Here is a 24,428-nt window from a genome sequence, read left to right as displayed (position 1 = left end):
GGTAGTTATCTGGAAGGTCAGGCTGCATTCTTGTTTCCTGGGTCTCCACCAAGAACCACGGAAAACTGTCCAGCCCAGCCATAGCTGCTCTTATCCCCAGCTGGTGCTCCTCCACCCCTCAGCCCCCCGCGTGTCCTCCAGCTTGTCCTCTCCCTCGGTGCTGATCTTGTGGGTGGGTACAAAGAGTACGGCTGGGAGGTGACCTGGTGGAAAGCATCAGCTTCACGGCACTAGCTCTTAGAGCCGTCCCTTCCATCTGATCCTAAAAGGGAGCATTTTTTGGAGAGTTATGAGCCTGTGCAAACAGGGCTTTATAAGGCAGCATCACTACTATGGAGCGTAACCTTCCTACCCACAAACATCCTGATACCCTTCCTGGTGTGAGTTTGGCTTTGTAAGCCAAGCCAATCTGATCAGGAAAATCCTGGGGAGAAAACAAACAAGGAGCCCCGGGAGGAGACTGGAAGTCACTTTCCAGAGTCAGAGCAGATGTTGTTTAATAGACAATGATGCCCCAGATGTGCCTCGGCTGGTCGGTCTGTAAGGACGCAGCAGCCTGGCCACAGGGCAGAGGGGGCTTTGTCCCCGCACTCCTGGCTGCCCCAGCCCCGCTTCGGCCCCTGGGCTGGGACAGGCTTCAGGAGCATCAAGGAGATGGGGGACCCCTCTGTGTCACCCTTGGTCACCCCTCCTTCCCCCTCCCTGGGCCATAAGATGGCATTTCAGGGTCAGCTGCTTTTGTCCCCGGTGCTGGTGCCAAAGGTTGTGGAAAACCCTTTTTTCCTGGCTTGGCAATGCCCCGCTCCTCCCAGCCACCACAACTGCAGCTCACACCGGGGGGAGATGCTGAACCCCCAGGGAAAGGACTCCTCTTTTAAAAATTTTATTTCCCTTCCACTTCTCAGCGCTGTGGCAGCCGTGTCCGTCCTGTCCCCATCCCCATCCCCGTCCCCCCCCCGATAATGAGCTGTTGTCTTGTGCAGCATTGAGAGCTAAGTAAGCATGAAAAATTGGAACAATAAAGAAGTAGTTCTGGGACAGCAAAGCCCCTTGTTTGACAAGGCTAATTCCACACCCCCCAGCCTCATTTTCTTTCAGCCACCTTCCCCCTCCTCACTCCTCCTTTATTAAATGAACTGGCTTTTATTGGGGTGGAAGCTGGGTTTCCTTTTCCCCTCTCGTCTCCCCCTCTGTTCACATGTAATTTGGAGAGTTAATCTCCTCAGGCAGGAAATGTTGTTTCTTTCACTCTTTCTCTCCGGCCCTTTCCTTTTGGCTCTTTTAATTGGGGCCCAGACCAAGGAAATGGCCACACCACGGAGCCCGAGCAGGAAGAGGGCTGGTTCTGCCGAGGGGCCCTGAGCATCCCTTCCCGCTGCCCCGGCCCGTGTGCCCCCCTGCAGCAGACGCACCCTTCGGCCACGTGTGGGGGTACCCAGCTCCCCTTGGCCGGCTGGACACCCCGGATGGTGGGGGAAAGCTGGGCTGGGGAGGTTGGTTGGCATTTCTGCTGCTTCTCTGAATTCCTCTTCCTGCTGTGCGTCAAGTCACCCAAAGGTTTCAAGACGTAGCATCACCCGTGGCCATCACCCCCAGCTCTCCAGCAGTGTGAAGGCACTTGGCTGCTAGTATTTTCTGTGGAATATCTTTGAAAGACATGACGTTGTAAAACCTCATGGAAATTCTACAGATGTTTCTTGATGCTTTCTCCCCAGTTTCTTTTAAAGAAAATAATTCCGTTTTAATGAAAAATAGAGAGCTAGGTTTCTCCCCCCACTCTCTATCCACCTTGTCTCTTCAGGCTGAAGGAGATTTACAGCTGTGAGTCTGTGGGGCACGTGGCCCCGTGCGGACATTATCTTGGGAGGTGCCGGTGAATACAACTCATAGTGCAAAGAACCGTGATTGATGGTACTATGAGACCTGATTGCTCAACACTCACTACACCAGGGCTTCCTTCAGAAAAAACAAGTAAAATTGCAATCCATGCTTCACTTAAAGCCAGGGAAAGACTGTGTTGAGCGCTTTTTATTTAATAGAGAATCCCAGGAAGCTATTGGAAGCCCATGGGAGAAACCCTTCCAGGAGCAGGGTGAAGCTGGGCAGGAATAGGCACTCGGAGCCTGCGGCAGCCTCTGCAGATGCTGGCCTGGTGCACACCAGCGTGTGCAGCGAAGCACGAGGAGGCTTTCAAGCCGCTGAAGCCCGGTCTGCTACTCTCAGAGCAGAGTCCTGCTTCCGTCATGCCCTTCGGATGGCGAGGCGTGCTGGGGACAAGGCTCCGGGACACCCTTCATACCTCCTGCACCAGCCTTGGCTGCTTCCAGCTCCCCCGGAGACCCGGCCAGGGGGGTGAAGCACGGCGGCTCCCAGGCAGGGCTGGGAGAGGCTGGTCAGCCGCCGACGGGCTGGGAAGCTCTGGAGACTCCAGTCTCCTCCTAACCACAGTTTGGCCTGAATGTTCCCAGCTCTCTGGCAGCCAAAAGCTTTTGGATCGCTCTTTGGCACCACTCACCACTCCCAACAGGGCAGTGATTCATGCCGGGAAGCTAATTATCATTGAATTCACTCATCCCTCTATAGATAACCTCAGGAGGAGGGGATAGGCTGGGGCTGCACGTTCGTCACCTGCCATCGCCCACGGGACTCGATGCCAGTGCAGATGGCATCAGTGTCCTGCACCACTGGGGACACAGAGGACCCTGTCTGCACTCTCTGGCTCAGGCGCTACCTGGGAGGGAGAGGCTCAGCAGGCAGCACGCAGTCCTGCTGCAGGAGAGGCATCAACCACCACTGCAACATGCACCGTGCATGGGCTGACAGCCACGGGGTGCCCTGCTTAAATCCTTGCTGAGAAAAACAGGCTGCTGAGTGCACCGTGCACGGCAGGGGAGACTGGGCTCTGAGAAAAGCAGCTGGATTTTAGGACTAGATAACCAGATCCTTGGCATGAATTGATGCTGTCTTGGAGAGAGCAAAGCTTTGCTGGTCCGTACTGGGTGAGTGTCCACCTCTGGAGCAGGAAGCCGGGTGGCTGAGGACAGGGATACCTGGAATGGGGATATCCTCACTTGGATGTGAACCCAGATGTGTTTGGCAGGAGCTGGAGGCAGGGAAGAGAGAAGTCGCTGCAGGCAGAAGTAGCAGTGACCCACAGGCTATCTGCCATCTCCTTTTCCACCTATTTGGGGACACTCTTAGTCCAGTGAGGACCTGAGTCTCCAGGAAGCTCAGTTCCCACAGAGTGCATGAACCAAGGGAACAGACTTTTCTGGATGACTTTTTTAGGCAGTGTGGGAAACCTTGCTCCTCCCCGTGCCCTGTGCCTCTGCATGGGAACTCAGAAGCAGTCCCCAGGTGTTGCCTGATGCTGGCTGCAAAGCATGCACGGGCTGTGCATGGGTCATGGCTCACTGACCCGGCCTCAGGGCTGCACAGGAAGCTGGCTTTGCAGAGACAGGTTGATCTGTGCACGTAGAAAATGAAGAGCCATATCCTGCCTGCAGTGACACTCATGTAATTCCCTGCACAAGTGCTGAGGAGTGCTGCAAAGCAAATTAAATCCCAGCAGCATCCCGTTGGGCTAGCCAGGATGCTCCGCTTCCAGTGCAGCCTTACCCTCCAGTAGCCTCAGCCCTTTGCCTCCACTTCCCTAAAGCCTGACCACTTTGGAGCCAGGTAAGAGTCCTTGTGCCGGGCTCAGGTTGTGCTGCAGAAAGCGGGGAAGGGCAGCATGCCCTTCTCAGGTGAGCAGGAGCAGGGCTGGATGGGACGGTATCGCAGCATCACATGGGGCTGGACCCTGGGCTGTAGGATCCAGGCACAAGCTGAGCTCTTCAGGTCCGTTCCCAGCTGCCTCGGGAGGCTGCTCATGGCTCAAGGCTCAGACTGGGAACAGGCAGCGATGGGCTCAGGGGCACAACACTGGGACAGGGACAGAGGGGCTGTCCAGGGGCTCACAGGGATGATGTGGTGCTGCTGGGTACAAGTAAAGCCTTTTGGTGCTACTCGGGTGTGGTAGGGGAGGGCAACGGGGATGGAAAACCTGTGGCAGAAGCTTCTCCTCACAGAGCCTGGCTGAGATGGAGCCAGCTGTGGGTCAGGACAGGAGCTGCAGCATGTGTGGCTGAGCATCACTGCTGTGGGGGGACCCCAGGGTCTTGCCCCGGTGCGGGAGGGACACGGGATGATGCGGCTCGCCCAGCTCGCCCACGCCCGGAGGACAGGGAGGAGAGGGTTAACCTGCTGCCCCAGGTCCTCGGCTCTTGCAGAAGATGATGCCACGATCTCCAGCTCACCGCCTGCCTGCCGCCTTCCCCCTCCCTCCCCACTGCCCGTCAGAGCTCTGAATAGGGAATTAGTTTTGCCTGCATTTAGACCTCTTAATTAGCTATTCTTTTTGCTGGGCTGGGGAAGAGGAGGGGCGAGAGGAGACCCTCACGCACCCCCAGCTGAGCCCTGGCCCTGCTCCTGGAGCAGCACAAAGGAGCCCAGCAGGCAGAGCCATCGGAGGGCGCTGGGGACGCCAGGACCTGTCAAAGCTTGTTTCCCACCTTCCAGAGCCAACCTTTTCTGTCCCAGCCAGGAGACAGCCTGCCTTAATTGGGCTGAAAATCTAATCATTTGTACCTCCGGGCCTGGGAAGGGGGCAGGGGAGGGGGTGCAGAGCTTGCAGCCCCGGAGCGGGGCAGGGCAGCTGGGCGAGGGCTGGGAGGATGCAGGCGGCAGGAGGAGGGACAGGAGTGAGGGCGAGGGGGAAGCATGTAATGGGGAAAGGCAGGATGGAGATGAGGCGGGAGAGGGGTGAGCAGGATTGTGGAGGAGCTGAGAGGACAGATTTTATTTTTTTTTTTTTTTAAGAAGTAAATTAAAAGTCATTCCTTTGAAAAGAAGAGAAAAACAAAACCAGAAGTGAGCAACTGAAGGGTGGAAGGGAAAAAGAGAAGCAAAACATGTATCAACCACTTTTCCCAATCTCTGTCTGCTCTGATAACTTGAGCAAGGCTGCTGTTGTGGTCCTCACATGTCCCACCAATATCTGGAGCCCGAGACACTCCTGCACAATGGATGTCGCGGGTGCACGACCCTATCCCCATCTCAACATCTACTTCTTTATTATGGCTGTGGCACTGCCCTACTGCCTCTTGGGTACCAGAGACTTACCTCTCCCGCCTCAAAATTATGTGTGCAAGCCTTACCCAAAAGAGAAGAGCAGGGAAGACTGTTCCCAGGAACAGCTATGTGGCTTCTGCCATCGCTCATGTTTGCGGGGCAATGACCGCTCTAGCAGCTATGCTCCCGCTGGGTTTCAGCTGAAGGTTTTCCGAAGCTCAGGCTGCCTGTGCTATCGGGGTAGGGTGGGGAGGTGCCAGCCAGCCTGCTAAGCTGTGCTCAGCTCAGTCCCCACGGCTTTGCAACCTCCTTGGTGGGTGCAAGCCAGGTTTGCAGAGTGAGGACCAGCCCCAGGTCCCTTGCATCTCACCAGTGCTGCTCCTCTGCTTACACCACTTACACCCTTCCTGTTTTAAACACCCTTACACAGCAGATGGAGGCCTCCTCGTATTCAGGCTGTTTTCAGGCAGTGTTGTAGGAGCAGCAGTGGAGGACAAGCCTGTGAGCAGTGTAAGCACATGCAGGCCATCCAATTCCTCATCTCTTAGCAGTTTCTTCAGTACTGGATGTTTTCACCGATACTCTCAAACCACACTTCTCTAACTGCCCTCTGTTTAAGGTGAGAAGACTTTGTGTCTCCAAAATGATGCACACAAATTGGTGTTCTGTGTGTGCCTGGTCCCTCTCTTGGGTTTTATATGAAGAAACAGTATTGTCCCCGCAGTTTCTTCATCAGCTCCTCCAAACTTTGGGCCTTATTCCTCAAGGCATTATTCCTCTTATTCATTTATCATGGTTTTTTTTGTTCCTGATGATCTATCCAACAACAAAAACAAACCTCAAAGTCAAAGTCTTTACCAGAATTTTATTCCTTCTCCTTCCACAGGGGATCCAGACCTTCATGCTCATGCAAGGGAGGGCAAAGGAAACACCCCAGCGAGGAGGCTGCACGTGTACCAGCCTGCCCATGCACGTGGCACCGTGGCCAAGCCAGCAGCAGGATGGCAGCTGGGCAAACTGGTTTGAGCCACGAGCACCAGTCCCCTGTAATCACGAGCAGCAAAGTCCAGTCCGCACAGCGCCTGCTCCCACACTCCCTGCCCAGCAGCCTAAACCAGACCATAGGCGTGATAACAAGTGCCAGACTAGAGGGTGCAATTAGAGAAGCAGGAGAGATGGAGGCATCGGAGTAGATGGATACGCTGACAAGGCATTATGGTCTGACACAGCATGGAATTAAGTTGCGGACTCCTTGCCAGGGGATGATGCAGAGATACAGAGTAAAAGGGGTCAAGAGCGGAGACTCCAGCCAAAGGAACCCAGGGCAGAGAGAGACTCCTGAAACTGAGCTGACTGTGGTCCAGTGGATGTGAAAAACCTCCGGGTGTAGGAACCAGGACAGAGTGCCGGGGAAGAGGGATGAGAGAGCCTGGAAAAAGCCCTGGAGTGTGCAGGGACTAAGCCCTGTGGGGATGGAGGCGGGCGGCAGTGTGACCTGGGGCACACGGTGCAATGCAAGGTGACTGCCCACTGCCGTGACCACAGCCCCGCCGGTAGCTCCATGGCACAGCTGGGTCAGCTGCACTGGGAGCTTGCCATGCTGGGCAATGGTCTCAGTCCGGGCACTGGCAGAGCACCGGGCAGCGGTTCTGCACCAGGAGCACCTCGGAGCTGCTGGTACGATGCCTGCAGAGATGGAGATTTTATTGCTGGGAGTGGGGAAGAGCAGATGTTCAGCAGTACCGCTCCTGGTTGGGCAGGCAGGGAGGGCAAGCCAGGGATTTGGCTTCACGCTCATCCACTCCAGGAGGTGGTCAGTGTGCAAGGAAAGGACAAGCCCAAAGGGTTCGCAGGTTTGTGAACAGGTCTGGCCCCAGAGGGCCAGGAACTGCTAACCTTGCAGCAGCAGCATCTCTGGGCAGTCGCGTGCAGTGAGGAGGGTTCTGAGCCCTGGTTTCAGAGGGCTGGTTTGGGAGAGGCTGCTCGGAGGGTAAGGTGATGCAGGAGAGCACACGGCTTGGCTGGTGCAGGGTGCTGGGGTCCCCAAAACTCACCACTCCGCAGTGTGTCATCCCCTCCACAAGGCACCTGTGAATGCAGCTGCAAAGAGCAGCAGCGTGGACTGCAGTGGGTCCCGGGTCAGCTGAGGTAGCTCTGTCCCGGGCAGTGACGATGACAAATTGCAGGCAGATAGAGGCAGGCGATCTGCCCTTGCGATACCCTTCCATTTTCTAGCAATTGATGCCTTAGCGACTTCCTGAGCCAGGAGTGGTATGCGTGTCGTCCCATGTAATAGCCACCGCGGAGTCTGCCCTCGGTGAATTTGTCTAATCTCATTTCAAAGCTGTGTGTATTTTTGGCCTGCGCGGCATCCTGTGGCGATGAGGTCCACAATTTAATTACACATCGCGTAGGATGGTAATGCCTTTGGTCTGCATGGAACCCAGGGCCGACTCGTTTCATTCATAACTTCTCCCTGTAGCCTCAGCTTCCTGATTCCAGTGGAAATTAGTCAGCGAAATGCTGGGGCTCCCGTGACTGGTGTCCTTTTAGCTATAGCAGTCTTTGGAGGCACACAGCCAGGGCTGACCTTGGTGGAAAGCACAGGGAGTTTAAGGCGAGCAGGATGCCTGTGCCCAGGGGCTGGGCTGGGTGATGCTCCTCACCAGCCTGCTGCAGCGGGGAGAGGATCTGGGAGACCCGTACGGGGCCAAGGAGAGTGACCTCAAGGGATTCATGGGCACTGGGGTTCCTTGGGCAGCTCATGTCACCAGTTGGAGGCATGAAGATTGGGGCAAGGAGCTGGTGGGTGTATGGCATCAGAGCGAGGTCATGAAGCAAAGCAGGGTCACAAGGGGGAAGTGGAAGGGCTGCGGTGGGGCTGGAGCTGAGCAGAGCTGTAGCGAGGGAAACCTGGACCATCTCCTGCCATGTTGCCCCAGAGTGGGGCTGTCTTGAAGAGTGCAGCAATGGGGACCCTCAGGTTATGAACACTGATGTAGATGCTCATCTTTAACATTGCTACCTATCTATTTTAATCTCTCATGATTAAAGGCAGCATGCCTCCATATGAAAAGTACTGCTTGAATAACCAGTGTCCAAATTCCAGTTTCCAAACTGGAATGCAGGAAGTTCCATCTGAATATGAGAAAAAACTTCTTCCCTGTGAGGGTGGTGAGGCCCTGGCACAGGTTGCCCAGAGAAGCTGTGGCTGCCCCTGGCTCCCTGGCAGTGTTCAAGGCCAGGTTGGATGGGGCCTTGGGCAACCTGGGCTAGTGGAGGGTGTCCCTGCCCATGGCAGGGGTGGGACTGGATGGGCTGTGAGGTCCCTGCCGACCCAAACCATTCTGGGATTCTATGATTCTGCAGTTCCAGCCAAGCTGAAGAGTTACAAAACATGAGAGACAAGGTGATGAGCTACAGGATAAGATACTTGATTTTAGTAGAATATCTCATTCAGCATGTCCACAAAGCCTGGCTCCAGCGAGGCTCCAGCACGGCCAGTCTCCAGCCAGGTCCCAGTCAGTGCCACGTACCTCCTGGCACAGGTGCAAGAGTCAGGTTTACGTTGTCTCTTACTTGTGCTATTATTGCTTCTGGCTTTGTGTAGGAGTCAAGTGCAGGAACACAGCAGGAGCCCTGGTGGTGACCAGGGGGTGATGGGACAAAGACTGTGGACATCTGAAGGCACTGAGAAGCACGACTGTAAGTTGACTTGGATAATTCAAGTTGACTTGAATAATGAGGAACGTCCTTTGGCACAGAAGGTCAATAAATCACTCGGTCACTGGACAAAAACTGCCAACCCCCTGCTGCGACCTGGAGCGGCTTCAGGTCTGGGCTTCACATCAGCGTGGAGGGAAGGGCAGGATACTCTCATGCAGCAAGTGCAGCCTTCCTTACTCTTCTCCAGCAAGTTCACGTCCTCTCTGTCTGCACCATCCTGCCTGCAGATGCCTGCGCTGCCAGCGCCAGCCCCCAGATGCAGTGGGCTCTAAGCGGTCACCTCCTCGTACCCCTTCCTCATCTCTGCTCTCCAAATTGCGCATTCCCCACAGGCAGCCAGGTGCTGGAGCAGGAAGGTCTGGATGGCACTGAATGAAATTTTTTAGATGAATAGTTTATTCCTTTTTTTTCTTAAATGCAGGTTCAGAGCAATCAAGGCTTGTCCTGAATTTAGGTCAAATTAAGCAAACAGTTTCCTCTGGAGAAAAGGAAAAGTCTGGAAAAGTTTCATTCAGACATCAGAAAAATGAAATCATTCCTATGGATGTTCCTGCCCAGTTGGGAGAGCAGAGCTGGGCAACCCGTGCAGATGCTGAGGGAAAGCCCCCAGCTACGAGGGTGCAGGTGACCTTGTCCCTCCCCAGTACACTCCAGCCTCTTGCAACTGGTGCTGGTGTCCCCTCTCCTGTGGGGCGTGCCCTGCCCCCCCCCCCCCCCACCCTGCAGCAGCCGGCTCCACGGGCAGGGGCTGCATGAGAGTCACCTCCGCTGCTCCACGGGGTGCGGAGGAAACCCTGCCTGCTGAGGAGTGCGGGCAGGAGCTGGCAGGGTGCTGGGGATTCCTCCCCTCCTCTGGCCACTGCACGGGCAGGTGCTGCCCTCTCTGCCTGCTGGCGCTGGTCCCTGAATGAAACCCCCAGTTCGGAGGGCTCTGAGGGTGATGGTGCAAGGCTTTTGGTTTCTTTACCAGTTTTTGATGAAGAAATCACTGCTTCTCCTGGTGGAGCCCATAGCCCATGGAGGGCCCAGACTGAATGGCATGAACAGGAGGGATTTCTCACCTGGGAGGAAAGGCACTGAAGAGCCCATCCTCACTCTGGAGCCGACATTTCACAGCTGTCTCCAGCTCGATATTATTCCTTCCCTCTGCTTCTTCTTTGCTGCTGCCCTCTGAAACGTACGTCAGGACAAAGGCCACGTCAAAGCGTCAGCTGTACCAAGAGCGTTTCTCTCGCTCCCTTTGTGGTCCCCTCCAGGACTGATAAAAGACACACAAGCTTCTGGATGCAAATCCTTTTTGTGCAGCATCTTTTGCAAGCATTTGCACACAGGGAGCGGGAGCAAAACACCCCAGGTCAGAGCAGCAGCTCCTTGCACCCATGAAGGGCTGCACAGGACAGGAGGGTGAACGGGAGCCAGGCTCAGCTCCGCCGCTCCTGCATTTGAACTCCTTTGCCGCTAACTTTCCGGCTGGAGGGAATGACTGACAGAGACTGATGGTGTCTCTGCCTGTGTGTAATCTTAGAGCCGGCTGGATTTGGGAAATCTCTTTCATTGCTTTAAAAAAATAAGCAAGCGACTAGACTGAAGGGTCCCGATTAACCGGGAAAATCTGGGCAAAATGCAAATGCCTTCTCAGGTTCTCACCCCTGCAAACCGTGCCGTGCGTCCCGGGGGAGGGCGGTGAAGCCCAGCTCCGGCTGCAGCACGGGAGGCACAGCCCAAGCCCCTGGGAGGGCCGAATCCTGACTGTGCCACAGCCATATGAACAGGTCCTGAATGCAGGGCCGGGGCTCCCCTCCAAGCCACCCAGGTCTGGAGAGGTCTTCAGATGGGGAGCACTTGGCAGGCACTGGGATGTGCTGCTGGTCCTGCAAGTCCTTCCCTGCCTGCCCCCCAGTGGGCCATGCTCCGGGATGCTCGTGCCCTCCACTCCGCAACAGCTGCCTTCCTCCTGGGCTTCACACTCCTCAGGGTCTGAAGGGAGAGTTACAACTGGTCAGAGATGACGTTATTACATTGAATTATTATTCACAGACAGGCTTTTTCAAACAGGAATTTAGGGAGGATTGGCACCCACCCCCTGGCTCTGCCTGCTCCCTTCCCGCGGGGTCCCTGAGTCACTGTGTTTATCTCCCTACATCTCCAGAGCATCTTAGGGACAAGTAAAGCTGGAACTGAATCAAGAGAAAACAAATACACTGGCAGAACACAGCTGAGAGAAAGCTGCATGGGTGCAATATAAACTCCCCCAGGGAGTTGGCCAAAGCCTACGGAAAGCTGGAAAGCTGTAGTTCCCGCAGGTTTTGAACCAGGTAGCAGGGTTTCCAGCCTGCACTTAGGAAAGCTGGGATGCTGCTGTGTGTCTTGTGTTAGCAAGACCTTTGTCAAACATATAACCTTCTCTTCCGTTGCTGAATTTGCAGGCTGGAGTGAGAAGTGTCAGGTGTAGGATTTGCAGCAGCAAGTTTCCTGGCTGTGGAAGAAAACAGGAGGCAGGAGGCAGCCGGCTGCGTGCGCTCGGTTGAGAAGCTGCAGCTCCAAGCTGGTGTGACCTCCAGCACTGAACCGCAGAGGATGGTCCAAGCCGGCACTGGTGTGCCCCGTTAGATCACGTGTGAAGTGTTCCAGAGTGAAAAGAAATCTCTTCCACGAGGACAATCACTAGGACACCAGCACCCCTGCTCTGCCCTTCCTGGCTTTGGGACGGGCTCTGTCACAGCACGAGGCGGCTCAGTGCTAATCACCCTCAGGGGCTAAGCTCAGCCCTGGGATTTAAAGACAAGGGGAAGGAGGTACGAATGGGAGGGAGAGGTAGATGGGAGAGCTCCACAGCAAAGGTGTCTTCCTCAGGGTAAGCACGAGGCCACATGCGGACATAGGATCCCGTTTTCCATCCTGGGTCAGCCCATGCCTCCTGCTGCCTTCCATTGGTCATTGGTCCATGGGTCTCTTGGGCAGGGACCCATGTCACTGCAGTGAGAAATGTGCCTGCTGGAACTGCATGAAACAGGAGGAAGCAAACCCATGGACCTTCTCTCTGACTGACCCTTGCCCCTTATTGTACAGGAGAAGTACCAGGCTTTGGCAGTATTAAACCTTGCAAGAAAGTCCCACAGGCATGGCAGCATCACAGCATGGTTATGGGAGCAAGTCTCTGCCTCCTGAGGCCACCCACTGGGGCAACCTGTGAAGATGAAAAAATCAAAGAAGATAAAAAATCCTTGAAGATCAAAAAACCTTGAAGATGAAAAAAAAAAAAACCCAAACATAAGAAGATGAAAAAAAATTGTCCATGCACATTTTCCTTTAGTGCAACTCCAAGGACACAGCCACTTTGCCAGGGGAGGATGGTGGGTGCTTGGGGTGCCAGGCTGGGGGGAAGAGCCGGGCTGCAGACACAGTGTGGCAGGTCACCCAGGTCCCTTGGAACCTCAGCACGGAGGTGTCCCATGGTAGCAGTACATTAGCTGGTGCAGCAGCAATTCAACCTCTGTGGAGCTGAGTGCGGGTGACTGAACCCCTCGCGTACTCCCTGTGCACCCTACAGGGGGTCAGCAGCCAGCACTGAGCCCTCTCTTGGCTGCTGCCTGAGCTGGAGCTCCTTTGGGTCCCTCCATCACCCATCAGTTACAGCCACAACTTAGTTTCCCTGGGAACATCCTCACTGCAGTGCTCCCTCGGGCCTCAAGCCCACCGTGGTGGGACACGGGCTTGCACCTGAGCGAGAGCCTGGAGCACGTTGGCCTGGGGAGGGGCCCGAGGGCAGGCTGGGACTGCTGGGACCCCACTGCCGGGGGCCCCTGGGAAGGAGAGTTTGAGCCAGCGCTTGGGGCAGGCTAGAAGAGGCAGCAAAAGGAAAGTGCTGTGTCCTCCAGCAGCGTTTGCGGGGGGATGGATGTTTGTGAGAAGAGACGCATGGGGACCGGGCTGCGGATGGGCTGTAGCTGGATCTTTGGTCCGACTGCGGCTGGAGGAGATTCCTCGTAGCCGTGTTGGGCAATGGCTGGGTGCGTTGTGCAGGGCTGCGGCTCATCCGGTTCCTCTGCATGGCAAGAGTTCCCATCACCAGCTGCCAGGTCTCCCTGCGTTTCGGAGTGGCACAGGGCAAAAGGCAGGGCTTGTCAGAGCAGAAAGGCAGGGGTGGCAAATTTGGCAAAGTCTTGTGTCACCAGGTTGGCCTAGAGCTGGTCGTTTGGGTTTGGCTTACAACATGTTCTCCCTGCAGAGTGGCTCGGGAGTCCCTGAGCCAGAGCTTAGTGGCCACCCGTAGTGGTGGGCCATGTCCCCAAAGCACGCTCTAGCCCTTTTATTGGGGACATTTTCAAAAAAATAGCTGCCCTGAGCAGTTCTCTCTGCCTTGGACTAGTGTTGACAGCGACTGCCACGTACAACATGACGTGGCAGCATTGCTCTGTGTCAACACATGTGGTGACAGATGTATGCCAAGCGGGTAGAAATCTCAGAGCTTCATGTTGTTGTTTTTTAACATTGGCGGCCATCCAGTGATCATTCCTGGTCTCTCCGCCGAGGAGCATTCCTCCAGGTCCCCTGGGAGAGGAGAGCTCGCCCTGGCAAGTTTTCAAGGCCTCCATCCTGACATCTTGGTCCATCTAAAGCAGAAGGTGGCTGGGGTCACCTTTCTTCCCATCCCATTTCTCTTCCCATCCCATTTCTCTTCCCATCCCATTCCTGATGGGAAAAGCAACCTGTGAGCTGGTGAGTAACTTCATTAACATCAGAACTACTGAACTGCTTACGTAAATCAAACTTTTGTAGATCTATGTTGAAAATGAGAAACACTCAGTGTGTCCCCATGTCCCATTCGTTTGACCCTTATGGTGACATCTTTGCCCCAGGGGAATCTGGCCGACTAGAGACACCGGAGTCCTGCCCCTGACCTCCGCTGGGCAGAGGTGCGTGCCGAGTCGCAGCCAGCCCCGCGTGGCTGCGTGGGCTTTGCCGTCTCCCTCGCCTTCACCAGCTTTTGGGGCCAGCCGGCCGATCTCAGCCTCCGAATTCCTCCCGCTCGCAGAAGAGCACAGGGAACCGGCGAGCCCGTGAGCTGCTGCGGGAGGCTGCTCCGTGGACCCCTGCCAACCACTTGCCATGGCATACTTTGGGAACCGCTCCTTTAGACACACTGACGAGAGCAGGGTAATGTATTTCTACTGGAAAATAAACATATCTCTAATGAAAACCTGGTGCACCATAGTTTAGTCCTTTTTTTTCTTGGTTCCTTAAGTGAAAATTAGAGCTTTTGTCTTGTCAGATCCAAGCCTTTCCCCATACTTGCCATGCCAGCCCATCAGCATTATTCCTCAAGCATAAAGAGAGCCTGGAAAACTTAAAAAAAACCTAACAAAAAAAAAAGCACCAAAAAAACCCCAAAAGATACAAAGGATGTTTGGCTGGGAGTTGGGTTTCCTCCTCTCCTCCTCTCCTCTCCTCTCCTCTCCTCTCCTCTCCTCTCCTCTCCTCTCCTCTCCTCTCCTCTCTTTTCCACTTTTCAGGTTTCCAGATCTGGGCTTCCTGCTCTGCTGGATTGAGCAGGAGGTTTTTTCATGGTTCAAGGTGAGAATTGGAAGCTTTTGTGCGTACAGCTGAAGGAACAGGAATGACTTTGTAACAAAGATAATTTCGTTCTGTTTCTTTACCCCTGGCTTTGAGTTAAATTAGTTCTGCGTGAAATAAGCTAAAAGATAAAAAACCTTGTCAGTTGAGTAAGTGTGTTGCTAAGACAGTATCACTGATGTTTTGCTGCTACTAGGAATTTACTTGCTTGTGGAGCCTTCCAGTGAAAACAGCATAGGCACTGCCCAAGTTCCAAATGTGAAACAGAAATGCCTTTTTCTTTTTGTCACAAAATTTTTTGGGTCTTCTTTAGATGGCAAAAGGATGCCAGATAAGGGAAAGAAGCAAAACCAAGCAGTTTGCAACCATTTTAGCCTTCAGAAGGTGCCTTTAACATCATGTCTTCTTAAATGGAATTATTTTGATAAGGCTTTTCTGTATGTGATATGTACCCTTTCCAACTTTAAATCCTTTAAGTAAGGGCTAGATTGTGAGTTGGGCGCAGAGAGCAGTAAGAGGGAAGGTATATGAATGCATAGCACTCCACCCAGCAGCCATAAATAGGATTTTGCCCTGGTGCCTCTGGTCCCGAAGAGAGGAGAATGGGAAGGGGCTGGAGAAGGAGCCTTCGGCTGGTGGACCCTGCGGGCAGAGTTAGGCTTGAAATTTCCTGTCCAGGGGCTTGTCTGTATTCCCCTCGCCCCTTGAAAAGTTCAGAAGAACGCCAAATGACATGCCGCACACCGGCTGGCACAAGAGCGCGGCCGTGGGCTGCCCGCTAGAAAGGCTGGGAGGGTCTCCCAAGCCCCCTGCAGACCTTGGTGCCTTCCCCCCCGCCCGCCCCTGGGACGTTCGAGCACCATTTTCCAGGGATCTTGCCTCCCAAAGGGGAAACCTGCTCCAGCCCACCCTGGCGAGCCTCTCCTCTCCCACGGGGGACCTGTCCAAGTGACGTGAGCGTGCCCAGAGCTAAGCCATCCTCGCCTGGCGTGGGATGGTTAAGATGCATGTTTATAAAGTCCAGGAGACAGCTGAAGGAATTAAGTTACTTGAGTGCTTTGGGATCCTTCAGGATGAAAAATGCTGTATACATGTCAGATTTTATTATTACAATTACAGTCAGATGTTAATCCCCTCACCGGAATTTACTAAGGCAGCAGTGCCAACAGCAGCGCATCTCGCTGAGTAATTGTCCCATTCTCGACTCTTGGGTGTCTCTGCCCTGAGCTGCTTCTCATTACTGTGTTTGCTTTAATTCTAACAGTGCCGAGAGACCCGCGTTTTCCCACCCAGCAGCAAGCGACGGCAGAGAACGCATCTCCCCGTGCGTCAAGGCTGACTTCGGCTCAAGCATCGCATGCTGCGTATCGGGGTCAGGAAATTGGTAATGAGAATGTTCACTGATAATACTCAGTATCGAGGAATAACGATACGCATCTCTTCTGCAAATTGTTTTGACATCTAATGATAAAAGAGCTGGGGAACAGTGTTGTTTCATGACTGTAATTGCAGAGTGTGTGAGCTAAAGGAGCGAAGAAAAGCCCAGAGTTCGGCAAACCAAGGATCACGATAGCAGAAATACACAGCAAGGGAAGAAAGGCTGGATACGTTTAAACCGTGCACTTCACTCCTGCGCACTGTAAACAACCAGGACACACTGCGACCGGCTCCCGAGCTGGCGTGCGGCAGCTTTGTCTCCCTGAAGTCCAGGGGATGCTCTGACTTTACGCAGACCTAGGACTGGATCTCCAACCTCTCCATTTTGGGAGGGGGAGGGTTGTTTTCTTTTCCTGTCCGAACCCAACATTTGGCTTTTCTGGGATAACAAAGAGGCAAAAAAATGGGGGAGATGCGCCGTTCGTTAGTTTGCTGAGCAAAGGCAGCTCCGCGTGTGCTCAGCGAGCACTGGTGGGGCACTCCTGGCTGGTCTTGGTGGGTCGTAAGCCCATAGCGGTGAGAAATCGGCCTCCCGGTCTGCATCATTCCCTCCGCGCCCTGCCTTGGCCCCAGTGGGTAGCTGGTTATCTCATGCCCTTGGGAGGGAGTGACTGGCATGGGCAGGAATGTTCTTACACACTGTCAGCCTGGAGGAACCAGCTGTGTGTCCAATTTCTGGACATGGTTCAAGTGTGAGCTCAGTGCCGAGCAATGTGGAGGTAAAGGAGGTGAGAAGGGTTTGGGTTTTCACTGTGTTGACACACACCAGGCTCCCACCCTCTGTGCCTCAAAGGTTGTGGGTCCAGCTCCACCGAGAGATGTAGCCCCACGCTGCTGAGAAGGGGGTGAAGAGCGAGCTGCTGATTTATCCCGGCTTGCTATCACACCGTGTCGCACTGAGGGATGCGGGGACACTTTATCTCGGGCGAGAGTGATGCTCCTGGATGCTCCCTTGCCGAGATACTGATGCTGGAGCGCATCTGGCAGTTACGCTCCGGTGTGCTGCCCCAGGGGTCCTGCCCAGGAGGGGCTGCGGGGATGTGGTGCCCTGCTCATCTTCTAGCTCTGCCTGAAGCTGGAAGAGGGCTTTGGAGGTGGCGTGGGCTCCTGTGGAGAAGCAGACACGGTGGAGCAGCAGAGTGGTTGTGGACAGCAGAGGCAGAGCGAGGGCCCGGCTACACAGGAGGTCTGCGCTGGTGCCCGGACCACCCCGGGCCGGTGCAGACGGAGGATGCCGAGGCCAGGCAAGGGCTCCTTCTGCCTTGAGGGCCCATGCTACGCACCCAGTGCCGTGCCCGCTGCCGGAGGGGTGGCCGCGGCTCCTCTCCGTGCCTGGCCCTGCAGCACCCCGCTCCCCAGCCCGGGCCAGCGCCCTGCGACCCCCGCTCGCCCCGGGCGGGACGCGCTGCCCGGCGCTGGCTGCTGGGCTGGGGGGGGCGGCAGGACCCGGCGGCGGCCGCGCGGGCGCGGCTGTCACTCAGCGCGCGGCGAAAGTGACAGCGGGGGCGGGGCGGCCGCGCGCCGGGCGCGTATTTAACTTGGGCGGCGAGCGGCGGCGCGGCAGTGCGCGGCGGGCGGGCGGCGGGGCGCGGCGGGGAGGGCTGTGCTGTGCGGCGAGGCGGACTGCACCGACCTGCACCGAGTCGAGTCCCGCCGGGCTGGGCTGCGCCGAGCCGAGCCGAGCCGGCAGCGCAGGGCGCGGAGCGGGCGAGGCGCGGAGCCGCGGCTGGATGCGCTGAGGGCGGCGGGGCCGACCGGGCCCCCGGAGCAGCGGCAGCATGGGTCGCCGGGGTTGCTGAGCGGCGGCCGAGCCCGCCCCCCCCCCGTCTGCCCCCCGCCGAGGAGCCCCACGGAGCGGCGGGCGCCGCCAGGGACCGCGCCGGGAGCCGGGGCGCGCTGCCTCGCCTCGCCTCGCCTCGCCGGTGCCGCGGAACACTCCCCACCACCACCACTACCCCCTCCGCCGAGGATGCCCGGGGGGGCCGCGGGCCGCCCCAGCCGCTCGCCATGAGGAGGAGCCCGGCCGGGCCGCGGGCGCTGCCGGCGCCGCCCGCCGCCTCCTGAGCCCCGCGCCCCGGCGGTGCCCGCGCAGGGGCCGCCCGAGCGGGCCGCGGCGCCGTGACCCTCCTCCCCGCCCCCTCGCCCGGCTCGCCCGGCTATAAAGGAGGGTTTTATTCTCGGGCTCCGGTCTCACGCCAAACCCTGTCACACCGTCTAGACGAGCTGTCGTGGGGCTCGGCCCAGCTGTCACCATGGCGATGGAGACGAGTCCGCTGTGAATTTTGGGGGGGAGCGAGCGAGAGCGGCGGCGGAGGAGGAGGAGGCGGAGGAGGAGGAGGAAGGCTCGGCCGCCGCCGTGCCCTGCCCTGCCCCGCCGCCGCCCGCGGGGGAGGCACGGACCCCCCGGCGCTCTCGGCCGCGGCTGGAGCCGGCCCGGCGGGGAGCCCCGGGGAGCCAGCGGCCGCGGGCGCGGAGCGAGCCTCAGATGCGTCTGTCACACAACCCCGGCCGAGCTATTTAAAGTAACGGGCCTCGCCGGACTTTTGTCTCTGCCTATTTATGAGTCCCCGGGAGCTGGCAGGCGCCGCCGGGCAGCGCTAGGAGCCGAGCCCGCAGCGCCAGCCCCGCGGGGAAGCCAGCGCCGAGCCGGGGCCGGCGGGGGCCCGCCCGGAGCATGACGGCGATCCGGGCGCTCCTGCTCTGCTCCTGCCTGGGACTGCTCGGACCGGGGGGCGGGCAGCCCTTCCTGCGGCTGCGACCCTCGCCCAGCGACAACCTGCCCGTCAAAGACATCGTGGAGCACCCGGATCCCGAGTACGACCCCAAGGAGCAGGACCTGGACGAGAGGACTCTGAGGAAGAAACTGGGCAGCCATTTCGACCCCGGTTTCATGGCCGTGGCCGTGCCGGGGCCGACCAACGCCTCGGGCGCCGAGGCGGCGGCGGGGCGGGGGCGGGCGGCGCTGCCCGCCGAGCTGCGGCGGCTGGAGCTGGGTCCGCCCCAGGGACCGCGCCTCAAGGTGGGCAAGAAGGCGCGGCGGAAGGTGCTGCAGTGGCTCTGGGCGTACACCTACTGCCCCGTCCTCTACACCTGGAAGGACCTGGGCGTCCGCTTCTGGCCCCGCTACATCAAGGAGGGCAACTGCTTCGCCGAGAAGTCCTGCTCGCTGCCCGAGGGCATGTTCTGCAAGCCCGTCAAGTCGGTCACCAAGACGTTCCTGCGCTGGCACTGCCAGGGCTGGTCCAGCCAGAAGTACTGCACCTGGATCCCCGTGCAGTACCCGCTCATCTCCGAGTGCAAGTGCTCCTGCTAGCCTCCCTCGGCCCCTTGCACTGCCGCCTTCTGTCGTTTGGATGATCTTCTTTTTTTTTGGGGGGGGGGGGGGGGGGATTGGTTGGGTTTTTTTTTTTTCCCCACCCCCCCCCCCCCCCCCCCCAGTGCGGGGAAGGGGGGGGGAGGAACCAGGTGGTTTTTTTGTTTTGTTTTGGGGTTGTTGGGGTTTTTGGTTTCTTTTTTTTTTGGGGGGGGGGGGGGGACACGACTTATTTTAATGTTATTTTATTTGAAAAGGGGAAAAGTGAACCCAGGAACTGCAGGGCAGGCCAAAGGCACAGTAAAGCACTACAATCAGATGTCTATTTTTATACATATATAGCCTTCTAACAAAAGGAAAATAAAAACCTAAAAAAAACCAAAAAAAAAACAGAAAAAAAAAGAAAAAATTACCAGCCGTGTAAATAGAGAGATTTTAAAGGAAAGGGGGGAAATCGCAGCTGTTTTTTATTATTATTATAATTATTATTGTTATTATTATTATTTTAAAGACATAGGACCACATTTTAAACCCATCCCCACAGAACCTGAGCATTTCCCTGCTGAAGGGAAGGGCCGAAATTTCCTGTAAAGATGATTTTATCAAAAGGAAAAGGGGGAGGGGGGGGTAAAAAAAAAAAAAAAAGGACGGCAGCATCCCTGAAGATGGTTGTTTCTCTGTGCTGTATTTTTTTTTGTCTTCTTCAGACCTTGTCACTGGTGTTTGAACTAATTTGCCAAGCTCTCTAGGGGTTTTTTAAGTGTATAACGATTAATTAAGGAGGAAATTTTAAAGAAAAGTACAAATCTATGAAAGAGTGGAATCATTTTGTTGTGTGGGAATACATATAGTCGTGTAGAGATGTTAAAGGAAATTTTCGGTGTACAGTTTATTTATTTTTAACATTTGTGTATAGGAAAAAAAGCTAGAGATTATGCCAGAAACTATTGGAAATGTTTACTTGAATATTCCTTTAAAAACATATCAATGTAAATATGAGCTATCACTGATCAAAACATTTTTAGCAATAAACTCTATCTTTGAAGAAAAACCCCGTGCTGTACCCCAGCTCTCTGGGAGACGAGCGGAGACTCAAATTCTTGCTCGGAGCAGGTGATGAGTAAAGGGCTTTGGCTGGGCCACGCTGGTGTAAATCACGAGACGCCCCGAAGGTTGGTAGAGCTCCACCAGTTTACGCCTCTCTGGGATGCCGCTCTGGGCTTTCTTTGCATATATAACTTCTTGGGGAGAAAAAAAAAGATGGGAGAGAAGTGGCTCGTAACGCATGAAAGAGCTGCGATGTCCTGGACAGGAGGTATCATCTGAAGTCCTTGGGAGATTCCTGCTTCGTGTCACCCATCGCGGGCTCCCGCATGCTCTGTGGCTCTTGGATTCGGCTCTCCCGCTGGCAGAGGAAGCGGTTGAGGTTACCGCCCCGGCCATCAAAGCGCCTGACACAGCTCGGCAGCCCAGTGTGTCAGAACAAATGTTTTTTTCTCGGCTGCCGCCACTAGCACAGGAGGGAAGGATGGAGACGAGCCCTGTGCCCAGCCCTGCGGCCGCGACGGAGCCCAGGGCTGGCATCTCTCTCCCGCGGCGCAGCGGGGTCAGGAGGAAGCGCTGATCCTGCAACGGTGCTGCACGCCCTCGCCTTGCCACCCTCATGGGCTGGGGCCGGTGGGACCCCCAGCTCTGCCGCTGGAGCTCACGGAGCCGGGGCACGGGAGAGACGGGACGGCTCCACGCAGGCAGGCTGCCGGCAGCCGGGCTGGCTGGGGAGGAGCCGGGCACTGGTGAGTGGGGGCATGGCAGTGCAAGCCCGCTCCCGACAGAGATCTGTCTGTCTGTCTGTCTGTCGTAGGGCTTGGAGCGAGGCCCTGACGGTCTGGCAGGCCGTCCCCCTGCGTGCTCCGTGTGGGCTGCCGGTGCTGGAGGGGAAGGTCTGGCCATTCCCTCCGGTGTCTGAAACGCGCCCGGCATCCCCGAGGAACAAACTGCTGCCGAAGGCCCTTGCCAGCGAGGAGCCATGCTCCGCCAAGCCGTCTGCGGAGCGGTGGGGAGACCCGTCCCCGTCCGGCTCGGTGCGCAGCAAAGGAAAGCGGCACGACGCCGAGCCCGTGGAAAGGTGCTGGGACCCCCTGAGGGGTCTGGCTCGCATCCCTCCATCTTCCTCCGGGGGGACCGCGGTCTGGCAAGCCCCCCTGGAGCAGGCCTGCAGAACCCGGAGGTCACGCGTGGAGAGAGGCCAAAACTGGGAGAGGGCTTTTCTAACAGGCACGATGGGGACCAGGCGAGAGGAACAGTGACATCCAGCAGCCGATGTCCCCGCAGAGCCCTGCGGCCATCCCCTCAGCCCCACGTGAGGAGGCAGGTTGGCCTTTCTGCGCGGTCGTCAGCGAGGGACTGGGGAAGGGGGGGACGCGGAGGGCAGGGTGGAAAAGAGACCTCGATGAAGGCAATGTGCAAAACATCAGGGGCATTTGGGAGAGGAAGGGGAAAGCTCATTTTGCAAGAGGAACAACATCTGTGGTGTGGGGGCCGAACATCTGTAGGAGGGAGCATGGGGGGAGGGCATTCTGGGAAAATATTTCTGACATAATCCCAACAGTATCTGGTGTGTTGGGATTTGGTTACAAATGGCCCTCTAACGTCTTTGTGCGTTTTGTTCTGCTGGTTCCAGGGGCACACAGAGACCCCTGCTTTGTGCTAACCTGGGAAATAAACCATTCGCTGGGCTCAATGGCTGAGTTCAGTTGTGCAGGGAAGGGGGGGTGGGAACAGGGAAGGCGAGATTTGTGTGAACTCTAGCGAAAACCAGCCTAAAAGCCTCCCTGCCATGTGCTGGAGGGAGGAGGGGGGCTGCCTCCGTCTCTGGGGAGAACTCAGTGGTCCTGCTTGAGATGACGGCTTGTCTGGAGGAGAAAGCATGAGAGCCAAGAGCCGAGGTGCTCGGTGCGGGCAGGGGCTGGGGAGCGGTGGGCAGCCCTGCGCGGTGTGTGCCAGCTCACCGGGCCCAGCATCACCAACATGCTGCGGCACTGGCGTGCGGTCACCTCGTGCCAAGGAGCGTCCTGCTCGGCTGCCCTGGGAGGTGATGAGTCGGACGTGTGATGGCTGGGCCATGGGCGTGATGGCTCGCCTCGTCTGCTGAGCCTCAGAGGAGGGAAAGACAAAGGGGAACAAGCCTGGTTCTTTGGTGCGGTTATTTCATTGTCTCCCCAAGCTGCTTGTGATTAAGGGACAGGCTGGGGCGGGGGTGGGGGGGGAAAGGGGGCAGAACAGGCAAAACCGGCACAGCCCCGAGATGTGGTGGGTGCCAACTTCTGAAGACATGGCTCTTTCCCCCTACGCTCTGTGGTGGTGGCCCAGGAGATGGGCCCGGAGTGCCAAGGGTGGGTGGCATCCTCTAGGTTGGGTCACGCTTGTCATCACATGAGCAAAAGATGTGCACGGCTGTGGCCACACGCTGACAGGCACATGCGCGCCCGCTCCTGGGCACCCAGCCGGTCCCTCTGTTCACCCAGTATTTGCAGGGGGACCGTGTCCGTGCCCTGCGAAGCCGCAGTGAGCCACACGCTTTGCAGTCTCCCTTCTCTGTGCTGAGTCTCGGGGTATAAGCAGAAGGTGGTTAGCAGGAGGATCAGCGGTTTAACCCCTTCTTCCTTCGGGCAGGGCAGAGCGGACGAGGCGGAGGAGGCTCCATGGGACCTGACGACTGCCCCACGTGCTGCACACACACATCCACTGGCAACGGGAAGCAAAGGCGGCTTTCCTCTCCACAACCAGCGCTGTCCCAAGCTTGCCTGCTCCAACACCACGTGCTGTGCTGGGGCAGTTCCCTTCGCTGGATCACGTCTGAATCTCTTCCTTGCAGTCCCTACGAAGCCCGGCTGGGAGCAGAGAGCCCCTTTCTTGGGTCCACAGAGGTCTCCATCTCTTCCTACTGCGTGTCAAGGCCCTTCTGTCACCTGGTAAACTGCTCTTCCATGCACGAACCCCAGATTTAGATGCTCTTGTTTGTCTTGGGAGAGAGCGTGAGCTCAGGATGGCTCCTGACATTTGACTCAGTGGTACGGAGGCGCTTTTCCATTTGCCTTTCACATCCAGGTTTGGCTTTGACACCAGCAGCAGGTTAACTCTTGCGTCTCCGTTGCCGAAGAGTATTCCATCCCCATTTTCCCGTGGTGCCTTGCCCAGTTTAGCTCACGTCCCCTCAGCTAAGGCCGGTCTCCAGGAATGCAGTTTCTGTCGGCGTGCCGGGCTGCCAGGGTGACCCAGATTCACAGGGCCAGAGCTCGCAGATGTCTAATGCCAGCTCTTGAGATATCTGACTCAGGCCTGGGTGATGATCTAAGCCCATCACTCATCGTTCCTAGAAAGGCAGACGAATGGTCTGGAGGCAGTAATTGGCCTCCTCAAACTTTCAAACTCAGGCTAAACTGGGACTTTTCTCAACGTAGAAAACTGTGTTCATCTCCTCCTCCAGCATAAGCGTTTGCTGTCACTCACCTTCACAGCTCGGCGTGGCCACCAGTAGCTGTCAGGGAAAGCCAGTCCCCCTGCCAGCCTCACTTGGTCCACCAGCAGGTCCCTGGTGAGCCCATCTGCTGACTGCTGCTGGCTAGGAGCTCCAGGTGAGCTGGACCTGCTTCCTCCAGGCACCCCCAGCTCCTTGTTCATCACGATGAAAAACATGCAGCAACACTGAGGTTAACAGCACCAGCACAGGCCGGGGTGGACCGTGCCGACCGCAGGCATGCCCCATGGGGTGGGCAGAGGTGGGCTCTTGTCTCGCCATCTCCCCAGGGCTGCCGGGAGCAAGGGTGGGGGTCTGCTTCCTCTGTGCAAGACCCACCTCCACTCCTTTGCAGTTCTCCTTAGCTGCCCGTGTCTCCATACACAGCAAACCCAACCACATGCCCAGCCGCTGCTCGGCGGAGCCAGCCCCTGACCCCTCGGCAGCAGCGTGCGAGGGGATGCAGCGAGTATCTAGGGCTTTACCCACTGTCGCTCCAAAGGTGTCAGACAAACTGCTGGTTCATCTGCAAAAAATGTGCATGAGCCTCCCTTTCCCCTCGGTGATTAAAAACAAACAGCAGCACCATCCAGGAGACATGGTTGCTCTTCGGCATTGGCTGTTTGGTATTCTGCTTAAAAATGCCAGACACGCCGTGAAGGAGAAGGGCACCTGGGAGCCCAATCAGAGAGGCAGAGCCACGAAGAGCAAATCACAACTAGCTGGGAGGCAGCACTCGCAAGCCGACCA

At 56.7% G+C, this 24,428-nt stretch overlaps 1 protein-coding gene across 1 annotated transcript; it reads left to right on the top strand.

Moving 5' to 3' along the window:
- Window positions 1–17,391: 17,391 nt before the first annotated feature.
- LOC142603986 (noggin-2-like) lies at window positions 17,392–19,257 on the top strand. Its single transcript, XM_075767659.1, has one exon. The coding sequence runs from the start codon at window positions 18,524–18,526 to the stop codon at window positions 19,160–19,162; it is 639 nt and encodes a 212-aa protein (XP_075623774.1). The 5' UTR covers window positions 17,392–18,523; the 3' UTR covers window positions 19,163–19,257.
- The last annotated feature ends 5,171 nt before the right edge of the window (window positions 19,258–24,428 follow it).

The sequence above is a fragment of the Balearica regulorum genome, chromosome 15, assembly GCF_011004875.1.
Source record: "Balearica regulorum gibbericeps isolate bBalReg1 chromosome 15, bBalReg1.pri, whole genome shotgun sequence".
NCBI lineage: Eukaryota > Metazoa > Chordata > Aves > Gruiformes > Gruidae > Balearica > Balearica regulorum.
This window is presented reverse-complemented; position numbering and strand designations above follow the sequence as displayed.

What these genes read in the sequence shown, in the direction of transcription:
- LOC142603986 (XM_075767659.1), top strand. Translation starts at nt 18,524, where the DNA reads ATGACGGCGATCCGGGCGCTCCTGCTCTGCTCCTGCCTGGGACTGCTC.